The sequence below is a fragment of the Octopus bimaculoides genome, chromosome 17, assembly GCF_001194135.2.
Source record: "Octopus bimaculoides isolate UCB-OBI-ISO-001 chromosome 17, ASM119413v2, whole genome shotgun sequence".
Classification (NCBI taxonomy): Eukaryota; Metazoa; Mollusca; class Cephalopoda; order Octopoda; family Octopodidae; genus Octopus; species Octopus bimaculoides.
Window position 1 is genome coordinate 19226881 of NC_068997.1, and position 11579 is coordinate 19238459.

The window sequence follows — 11579 nt, forward strand, 5'->3', positions numbered from 1 at the left end:
GTCAGAGTTAGGGTTAGGGTTTAGGGTTAGGGTTAGAGTTAACCTAGAAGGGACAGGCTCCTTATTTTTTGGTTAAGGTTGTTGGTAAGCTTTCCTAAGTTACTTCAATCCAGATCCCCAATGCAAACCTTCAGATCAACCTTCTCCTATGCAGATCTCTAATGCAACATTTAAAAAAAGAGTCAATAAGTGAAAATAACCAATAAACTGATTCCTTATGGGATTTCCCAATCAAATTGCCAGCAAACCATTTTCAGCCAAACCAATTTCAACGGATTTCGCTCAAATCTGATGTCGATGTTACTTATTTTGGTTTGAAATAAAGGACTTAATCATTTAATAATCCTAGCTTAATCCCAAGCAGCGCCGGGTTATACTGCTATTATCTTTATATTCTGACAGAAAACAATCCCTTTTATGCTTCTAGAAACTTCAAATGTACTCAAGAAAAATTTGTAGAAGAAATAACTTCATTTATTTTCCATGAATGTTATGTAAATATATCAACAGACCCAGTCTTTGGTGATATTACAACATTAATAATAAATCATAACTAACTCTATTATTTCTGACACATTTGTCTCTCTTAAACACTGTTTTTCATATAACAATTATATATTCCCTGTCATATGTTACCGAGCTGCTGTCCAGTCAAGTGGGGTCTTGTCTTGCAAGTTACTTAGTGAGTTCACTAGTGCCAATGCCATGGAAGAAAGCACCCACTGCATTTTGTAAAATGGTTGGTATTAGGAAAAATATTCTTCCGGCCATAGAAACCATACCAAAGGAGATACTGGACATCAAAGCAGCCTTCTGGCTTGGATCCTGTTGAACCACTCAATCCAAGTCAGCATGGAAGACTGGTGTTAAATGATGATGGTGGTGGTTGTGGTGGTGGTGATGATGATGGTGGTAATGGTGATGATGCTATTGATTATGATGATGATTGTGCATATGCACTAATGTTAAACTTGTTTCTAGTATGCATATTTTGACGGTTCATTCCGTCATTATCATGTTGATTTCTAATTATTCTCAAATCTATGTTGTCATCTTTACCTCTTCATTGCCTTTGTTTTTTGGGGTTTTTTTTCCTTTTTCCTCAAACAGACAATCGAAACCATGAAGCAATTAATAGAACGGACCCAGCCCCCTCCGTTTTACCGCCTCTCTAACTGTAAAGATGGACACTTAGTGAGTGATGTCACAGACAAGGAGAAGATGAATGGAAATTATAAGACCAATATCCCACTGGTAAAGGGCATGCTACATACAAAGAGACACAATACCAATGACGATTTGTCAGCAGAAAGGTAAATAGCCATCTTTGTTTATTTCTTCTCTGTCTTCAAATGAGGAATGCTTCAGTAGGAAAAACTTTTCCACACAAACTGAAAATCCAGGAAATTTTTATCAAAATGGTGTATTTTACATGCCACCTGCACAGGAGCCAGTCCAGCAGCACTGGCAACAATCTCGCTCGAATGTCTTTACACGTGCCACCGGCACAAGTGCCATGAAGGCGACACTGGGCACAGGTGCCGTCACGATTTCGCTTTTTCGCTGTATGTATATGTATATATGTATGTAATGTATGTGTATAATGTTATGTAAATATAATGTATGCATGTAATGTAATGTATGTATGTGTGTATGTATGTATATGCAAGTGATGTGATTCTTATTAATGTAAATGGTGTGATTATTATTATTATTATTACATATTCTGTTGTAGTTCTCCAAGACCAGAATCCATGATATCATTACGGAGTACATCAACTGAATCTTCAGTGGTTAGCGTCAAAGATCAAAATGGTAGGTCAATAGTTTTAGTGTGATATCATCACCCCCATCATCATCTATGATCACTACCGCCATCATCACAGCCATCGCCATCATCACCGCCCTCCCACCCCATCACCACCACCACCATCATCATCATTACCATTACCATCTTCAGCAGCAGTTATAGCAGTAGTGTAATCACCACCACACACCTACATTACCATCATCATCATCACTACTACCACCATCACCACTACCACCACCACCACCACCACCAATTTGAACTCAGAACGTAAAGACAGACGAAATACCACTAAGCATTTTGCCTGGTGTGCTAACGTTTCTGCCAGGTCGCTGCCTTACCATTGTGAAAGAACGAAAGAACAATGATACAGAACCCTTCGTCCCTGGTACTATGGCTCTCTTCACCACAGAGAAGCTTTTATGTGGTTGCTCAGCCTGCAATGAATAGTAGCCAGCTCCCTCCCCACACACTCTCTCTCTCTATTTCTTTACCCTTTAGCATTTAAACCAGGTATATTCAGCCAAAATATTCTACCTGTTTTATCTTCAAACTGGCCAGATCCAGCCTCTCATGCCTACCCTACTATATCATTCAAAAAATAAACAATCACATCATTAAAATCACAAAGCTACAAGGTAAGGTATGACTAACTCATATCAATGTAAAGTTACCTTCTCGAGCCATACTGACCGATAAGGGCTAGTTTCCCAGTTTCCGTAATGTATAAATTCCCCACCTGGACGGGACTCCAGTCCATTGCAGGATGACTCACTTTTGCCAGCTGAGTGAACTGGAGCAATGTGAATGGAAGTGTTTTGCTCAAAGAACAATACACCACCTGGTTCACAAATCAAAACCACAATATCACAATCATGAGTCCAACACCTTAACCACTAAGCCATGCACCTCCAGAAATTTGAATCCTAAAGGGTTAAATCACTTTTGTGTCTTAAAAAGGAAAGGACCATATGAGGGGATTATTACTGGAATACCTTTTGATTATAAGTAAGTTTGCTCATTCATGTCTAACTTGTGGCTTAACAATATTTCTTTCTTAATTTTGTTTGTTTCTCTCTCTCTCTCTCTCTCTCTCTCTCTCTCTCTCTCTCTCTCTCTCTCTCCCTCTTTCTTTAAATCTGTACCAGAAGAAGACAGAAGCAATTCAAACAGCCTCGGTGATACAGTACCCCTTGAAATATCACCTCCTGATATAAACATACCAGAAACACCTGTTCCGTATCCTTTACCAATGCCTGCATATGGTGGGTACTTTGCTCCAATGTCTGAGTATTTACCTGAAGTATTTACTCCTACATCTGGTCATCACAGGTAATTCTTAATTTCTTATTATTTAATCCAGGTGTAGGAAACCTTTAATTGACAGCAGACCTTAACGAGATATTGCTTATCATAAATCAGGCCACACCACTAAAACAATAATTTGACACAATCTCTCTGAGAATGCCTCCAGTTCTACAACAACAAAACAAAACTGCATATTTTAAATGATTCGTATGAAACCATCCATCATAATTTTACATAATGACCTTTTTATCATGTTTGAAATACCAGCTTAATATTAAGGACGTTAGTTATTTGATTAAATCCATCCAAATATTTGATGATTTAACTTTTTAATTTAATTAAAAGACAAAAACAGTGTCATTCACTTGAAATATGGTCACATAGAAAGGTTAATTCCGCATTCAAATTTGCTTGTTTTTTGAAATCCCTATTAATCTAACTTTAAGAGGGATCAGTTAAGTAAATACCAATGAATCAGTGAGATTTAACAAAATTTTTCACATAATACAATGTTACATCGACTGGATAATAATTAGATGGATTACTGTTAATCACTTACGGATTATTTATATACAAAACCCTTGTCATAATGAGTGTGTGTCACATATGAATATTTTTGTGTATATATGTGAGTGTATGGATGTGTGTGTATGTGTGTGTGTGTGTTTATGAAACAGGAGGAAAATCTCAATACTGGAGAATATATATTCTTTATTATTTTTTAATCAGCAAAAAGTGACAAAATTGACTTGAGGGCCAAGAGTTTTGAGTTTGTCATGCATGAAACTGTTAGCCCTCGAGTCACTATTGTAACTTTCTGCTGTTTAGAAATAATAAAAAAGTGTGTGTGTCATCATCATCATCGTCGTCATCATCACCTAAGCCTTTTGATACCAACCTAACTGAAACTGCCTCTGGCTCTGTAGTACAAATGTCTTGTTTCAAAAATTCTGAATTAAAATCTTCCACCAAACCTTAGTCACAATTTACGTTCCTAACACTAGCTTAATGATAACTAAGTTATTTTACTAAACTCTTTGTTATATTTAAAATTAATTGAAAGAACACAGAGCATCTCAGCAGAAATATGGTAACAAAAGGATTTAACATCCATTTTCCATGCTGGCATGGGTTGCAAGGGTTTGACAGGAGCTGACAAGCCAAGGGATTACACCAGCTCCACTGACTATTTTGGTATGGTTTTCAGAGCTGGATGCCCTTTCTAATACCAACTAATTTACAGAGTGGGCTGGTTACTTTTTACATGGCACCAGCTCCAGCTAGGTCTGCTTTTGCATGGTTTTAACAGTCGGATGCCCTTCCAAAAGCCAACCACTTTAGTGTGGACTGGATGCTTTTTGTGTGGCACCAGCATTCGTGAGGTCTTCTGCATGCTAAATACACATGTTAAAATCTTACATATGCATCAAAGATTGGAAAATACAGTCAAAAGACAATTCATGAATGGAGAAGATGGTCATAATTGGATTCAATGAACAACCATGAGCACATGTATACATATTTATGTGTGTATATGTGCTTACAACTTCCTCATTAATGTTTTGTCTTTATCAACATGAGAGTTATATATGTATGTATGTATGTATGCTCAGAAATGTCTGCTGATTATTAATTTTGACCAAAAAAGACGGGACGCAACCCTGAAAATATGAAATTAATTGAAAATTAAATGTATCAGTTAGAGTTAAACACTTTGGTAGCATGGTGACAACTGTGAGCATGTTTCAGTCTTATTAGGCCTCGTCGGTTATACATCATATGTGTATGTAGAGGGAGAGTGTGCATGTGTCTATTTCTCATCAGTGTCTTCTTTCTTTCTATCAACAGAAGCAACCTGAGCATCATGTTCCTAAGTCAACTGGTTCTGGACGGTTTAGATATTGACTGGCTCAGTCATCTACCATTAATGTTACACATCACATTCCTTGGTTAGTATTCTTCTTCTTATTATTATTATTATCATCATCATCATCATCCCCGGTTGAGAAATGCTGGTCTGCAGGATCACTAAACAGGTTGCACTCCTGTCACCTTATAGTTGATAGCTAAGTGAGACAAACATCACCCAGTTGTAAAAGCAATAACAGTAAGAGATATATGCCAACTTCTGGCAGTGCATAGTTTTACATCAGTTGCACACCATGTATAAAACGTTGATATCAAGCCAGTATATTGTATCCGACCATCTTAGCTATATATACTAATATATCCATAATTAATGTCATGGTACTTCAATTTACTGTTTGGGTAGATTTTTTAGTTTTTCTTACGTAATCTCGTGAAATAAATGTCAACGTTCTGGAGACTAAATGACATTTCCAATTACCTTTCATCATTCAAGCACTGTTGAGATGTATGGTCTAGTGATTAGGGTGTTTGGTTAATGATCATAAAGTTGCAGGTTCAATTCCTGGATCAAATGGCATGTTGTTTTGTTGTGCAAGGCACTGCTTTTTTTTTTTTTCATGTTGTTCCGGTTTACTCAGCCATAGTGGTGATTTTATATATTTGCATGACTGAGCATATAACATAAAATTTATATACTCAGTCATGCATGTGTTCAAATTTAACTTTTCTTCCTTGTGCTTGACAAGGAAGATCTATCAAGCCAAATGAAACTGTAGTCATGGCAGATACTAGTGTCACACAAGTGGCACCTGTGCTGGTGGCACATAAGAGCACCAATTACACTCTCGGAGTAGTTGGCATTAGGAAGGACATCCAGCCATCCAAACAATACCAAATCAAACTGGAATTTAGTACAGCCCCTCTACTTACCAGCCCTGGTCAAGCCATCCAATCCATGGACAACAGACATTAAATGATGATGATGTTGATGATGAAACTTAGGTGTTTTAATATTTACCTGTTTGAAGGTGGTGAGCTGACAGAATTGTTAGAGTGCCTGGCAAAATGTTTAGTACCATTATTTGGTTTGTCTTTAAGTTCTGAGTTCAAATTCTGCCGAGATCAACTTTGCCTTTCATCTTTTCAGAGCCGATAAAATAAGTACCAATTAAACACTGGGATCAATGTGATCGCCTTACCCTCCCACAAACTTGCTGGCCTTGTGCCAAAATGTGAAACCGATATTTACCTGTTTCATTGCTCAATTCCAGGTCTAGACCATTATCAGCCAATTGTCTATGAACATTGTAAACAACTGCTGGAAAACCTGATGCTTCTTTTAGTGGCAAGAGAACAACAAGGCATTGCCAAGTTGTTGATAAATCATCGCAGGAATCACAACAGTGGTGTTGAGTTACATATCGGTAATGGAGAATTTCTTAAAGGCAAGTAACAATTTGGTTTTGTATATTCAATTAATATGCATGTGTCTGTGTGTCTGTGTCTCCGTCTCTCCCCTTTCCTACTCCTCTCCTCACACTTCTCCCCTGTTCTCCCTTCTCTCTCTCTCTCTCTCTCTCTCTCTCTCTGCCTGTCCCTCTCTCTGCCTGTCCTTACATGAACTACATCTTTTAAACTATAATTCACAAACGTTTCCCTCATCTCTTCACCAGATGGCGGTCCCGTCTCAGAGTTTCTCATGAACACTCAGAAAGCGTCTGCTTACAACCAAACAACAGAGAATGATAACAGCCTGAGTGGAAGTGGCAAAGACGATCTCCTTGATGTGAACAAGCTGAAAACCCTGGAAGATACTGTGCAGGCTCTTCTCATGTTCATTGATGCCAAGTAAGTTTTTCTTTCTATCAAATCCTGTTATGGTTGACTTGCTCTTGCATTTCTGAATTTCTCATATGTACGTATTCATTCATAAATAAAAGCATACATTCAAGAAACTCAGAGTAGTGACAGAGTGGGAAGCAGCGGTTTTGACTGAAATTAAATCGACCCCAGGACTTATTCTTTGTAAGCCTAGTACTTATTCTATTGGTCTCTTGTGTCAAACCGCTAAGTTACGGGGATGTAAACACACCAGCATCAGTTGTCAAGCGATGTTGGGGGAACAAGCACAGACACACAAACATACACACACACACACACACACACACACACACACACACAAACACATATATATACGACGGGCTTCTTTCAGTTTCCATCTACCAAGTCCACTCATAAGGCTTTGGTTGGCGTGAGGCTATAGTAGAACACAATTGCCCAAGGTGCCACACAGTGGGACTGAACCTGGAACCATGTGGTTGGGAAGCATTTTGCCTGGCGTGCTTAGTATCCTGCCAGCTCACTGCCTTAATAATAATAATAATAATAATAATAATAATCATAATAATAATAATAACAGTAATGAAAATAATAACAATATATACCTATATGCTCTCTCTTTCTCTCTCTCTCTTTCTCTCACACATACACACACACACACACAAATATACATACAAGCAGAGTATCAATACCTTGGAAATACAGCCTGTTCCCTTAAGAACTATGATATTTAATTTTAAGTTTTTGACTTTTTAAATAAATCTTTCATTTAACAATAAACTCATATCTAATGACAACTGGTCATAAAATTTAAATAAATTAACATGAATTAAAATTGTGTGTATATGCATGTGCAAACACACGCATATGCAATTTATCCATTGACTTTATCTTTTGTTTCTCTCTACATTATTTCAGAGTTGGAAAACCCCTCTGGAGCTATGAAGACATTACACCAAAGAATTTAAGGACAGAGAGTTCATCTTCATTGGAATATTTCCTGAAACTAGTTCTGAAAATCTTCAAAGACATTCATCCCTTAGCGTTGATAGAACAGCGTTGGTCACAAATTGCTTTACAGCTGTCACTTTCCTGTTCTTCACGGCACTATGCTGGCCGATGTCTCCAGGTAATTGCAAGATATATATCATCATCGTCGTTTAACATCCGCTTTCCATGCTAGCATGGGTTGGACGATTTGACTGAGGACTGGTGAACCAGATGGCTACACCAGGCTCCAATCTGATTTGGCAGAGTTTCTACAGCTGGATGCCTTTCCTAATGCCAACCACTCCGAGAGTGTAGTGGGTGCTTTTACGTGCCACCGGCACGAAGGCCAGTCTGGCGGTACTGGCAACGGCCACGCTCAAAATGGTGTATTTTATGTGCCACCATTGCGAAGACCTGTTGGGGCAAGCGAAAGTGAAATCGTGATGGCACCTGTGCCCAGCGTCGCCTTTCTGGCACTTGTGCCAGTGGCATGTGTAAGGAATTTCGAGTGAGATCATTGCCAGTGCCCCTGGACTGGCTCGTGTCCAATGAAGGAGACAATGTTGGCATGGGTGCCAGTCGTCGAATTTAGTTCAGTTTCGATTTCACTTGCCTCAACAGGTCTTCGCAAGCGGAGTTTAGTGTCCAATGAAGGAAAAGGAAAGAAAAATATATATGTATTTATAAACATACACTCACACACACACATATGTATACAACCATGTTTTATCAACATATGTGTTCGTTATGCATGGATTATAGTGGGTTTTGGGGGTTTTCTGTTTTTGTTTTTTTAATCAGGCTTGAAGCAGCAATATTAATGATTTAATGATATGCCTGTATTTATTTCAGATACTTCGAGCATTGCAAATTTGTCCATCAGGTCAGATGTTGTCAGATATTCTCTCTCGATTGATTGAAACTGTATCAGAAGAAGGAGAAGACATGCAGGTGAGTAGAGGTGGGAGTGATGGTGATGGCAGAGAACATACATACAGGGAAAAAATATAGGTTTATCAAATACCATAGAACAAAAAATCTTGATTTATTAAAATTATCTCCGCTTCTAGAGGATGTGCCATAATTGCCAAAAGGCAGTTGAGACTGAAATCCAGAAAAGAGCCAATTTCTGTAACCTGCAGGAAATTGTGGCAGAAAGAAGAATGAGGTTTGCAGGTCATGTTTTCCAGTTGCCAAAAGAACAAATACACAAGAGGTATTGCCAGAGGGGTGAGGAAAGATAGGGAGGTCTAAGAAGACATGGAGGCATGTGACTTAGTGGTTAGGGGTGTTGGACTCATGATCATAAGATTGCGATTTCAATTCCTGGACCAGGCGACACATGTTCTTGAGCAAAACACTTCATTTCACATTACTCCAGTCTATTCAGTTGGCAAAAATAAGTAATCCTGTGATGGTCTGGCGTCCCATCCAGAGAGGAATATATATACCAGAGAAACCAGGAAACCAGCCTTATGAGTCTGTATGACTTGGGAAGGACCTTTATCCTATATATTTATGTGTAACCTTCTAAGATCTGAAGCAACTTAGCATCACCCGGGAAGACACTGGCAACTATGTTAAAAACTGGGATCACTGGAGATATCTTGCTGTCCAATGTATAGGCCAACGGTATGGAAGGAATTAAGACTGATCCAAATATGATGTATCTGTCAGGACTTTGACTTTCGTAACCCGCAAATTCTTTAAGCAATGATTGTGTTTTACATGAATGTATGCTTCTGTATGTGTGTAAATTTCTTTCACTTTAGTTCATAGTTTAACTCTTTAGCTTTTGAACTGGTTATATCTAGTGAAAATATTCTGCCTGTTTTACTTTCAAACTGGACAGATTTAGCTTTTCACACCCTCCTTACAATGTCATTGTAAAAATAAACAATGACATTGCTGATATCTTGAAGCTACAATTTAATGCAGTAGTTATTATCTTAGTATAATAAGTATTTATCATCATCTTAGTATATATATATATATATATATATATATGTATGTATGTATGTCTCTAACTATGTAATTAAATATCTACCTATCAAGCTATTGATTTGTCTAACTAGAAGTCCTTCTGCCTGTCTTTATCTCTGTCTATGTTTATCTGTCTGTAACAGTTTATCTAACTCTCTACCTGTGTCTCTATTTAACCATCATGCACTGGTTTCAATTCCAGGGCTATGTGACCGAAATAATGCTAACTTTGGAATCGTTGGTTGACAATCTTGATATTGACTTCTGCTCCTTTGATACTATGCGGGATCTCTTCCTATCAACCCCAAATTTGGCAAAAGAAACATTGGCTGAGAATCGCAGAAGTGCCTTCATATCTCAGAGCCAATTCACAGCTCATGCACGTAGCACCAGTTACACAGTGGTCCCTTCCAATGTCAAAGGTAAGATCCTGAATGTTACAAAATTTTTGTTTTGGTAACCTTTGACCTGTAAATGTCTTCAATCTATGTTTATGTTTGCTTCCCAGCTATGTGGTTTCAGTTTCAATCCCACTGTGTGGCACCTTGGGCAAATGTCAACTACTATAGCCCTGACTTGACCAAAATGTAAATGGATTTAGTAGATGGAAACTGAAATAAGTGCACAATGTGTGTATGCATATGTGTGTACATTGGAAGTGAACTCATGACTTTCTGATCATAGCCGACTAACCCAGGCCTGACCAACTCAAATTACATTGCAGGCTATTTGTATTCTGACAGAATTGAAAGCATCTTGCTTTCTCATGCTATTATTACAATAACGAATGAATAATTGTTGATTCAACATGAAATATTATCATTGCAAAAACACCAGTATTTTTCTTTTTTACTTTTCATTACAATCTTTCATTTTTGATAAAATTCTTAAAATGTTTGTTTAAATAAACCTATTTCAAGAAAGTATCAAGTGGATTGCACGATAAAAGTCTGCGGCCTGCGGGCCTCAAGTTGGCCAGCCCTGCCCTGCCCTAACCACTCAGCCAAAAGACTTCACTAGTCTTGTATAAATGCAAAAAGACAATAATAATCAATGATTTAATGTTGTTATTCTTTAACAGAAGCAAGAGTTCGGGCTGTATCAGATGCTGACAACCAACATCCTGCAATGAATTCCCATTCGACTGCTAATTCTTTGAAAGCTTTTGACCAAACCAATGCCGAGAATAAGTTCACTCTTGTCACACAGATATTTTGGCTGGCAATATCCATGTTTGAATCTGACTATGAGTATGAATTCTACATGGCCATTCGACTCTTGGAGAAGGTAAATAACTACAAAACGATTGTTAATTCTTATTTTAACTAGCTGGCCCCTTGCTATCAAAAATGATGGTTAATTGTAGTATCAATATCTATAAAACACAAGATGTTTGTGTGTGTGTGTACGTGATGTGGGTTATGCACGTCCACAAATTAGCACGCATGTCGCTCCAATTTTAGGAGGACATTGTTCATGACCCTAGCTGTGTTCTTGTCAACTTTTTCTCACAGAGGCACCCGCGTATAGCTGTAAAAATCGATAAACTTTTACCAATTTTGAAGTTTGTTGACATGGTGAAGTCAAATCTGTGCGTACGCGCTGAAGGAGAAAGAGAGCAAGAGAAAGAAAGAAAGAGAGGGAGAAAGAGAGAGAGGGAGAAAGAAAGAAAGAGAGAGAGAGAAAGAAAGAAATAGTGTGTTTGTGACAAGGGGAGAAACAGAGTGTTTGCCAAGCGTCTGAAAAAAAAAAATGAAAAAGTGGAAGAGGGAGACAAAGCGGC

General features: G+C 38.0%; 1 protein-coding gene across 1 annotated transcript in view; it reads left to right on the forward strand.

Moving 5' to 3' along the window:
- The window catches only part of LOC106877886 (protein furry), a 152698-nt gene that overhangs the window by 101526 nt on the left and 39593 nt on the right, over positions 1 to 11579 (forward strand). Inside the window, exons 33-42 of the mRNA XM_052974065.1 lie at positions 1111 to 1313; positions 1736 to 1815; positions 2956 to 3139; positions 4964 to 5064; positions 6256 to 6429; positions 6658 to 6832; positions 7742 to 7952; positions 8666 to 8764; positions 9999 to 10218; positions 10878 to 11083. Of these exons, the coding sequence (XP_052830025.1) occupies positions 1111 to 1313; positions 1736 to 1815; positions 2956 to 3139; positions 4964 to 5064; positions 6256 to 6429; positions 6658 to 6832; positions 7742 to 7952; positions 8666 to 8764; positions 9999 to 10218; positions 10878 to 11083 (1653 nt within the window). The remainder of the gene's footprint in view (positions 1 to 1110; positions 1314 to 1735; positions 1816 to 2955; positions 3140 to 4963; positions 5065 to 6255; positions 6430 to 6657; positions 6833 to 7741; positions 7953 to 8665; positions 8765 to 9998; positions 10219 to 10877; positions 11084 to 11579) is intronic.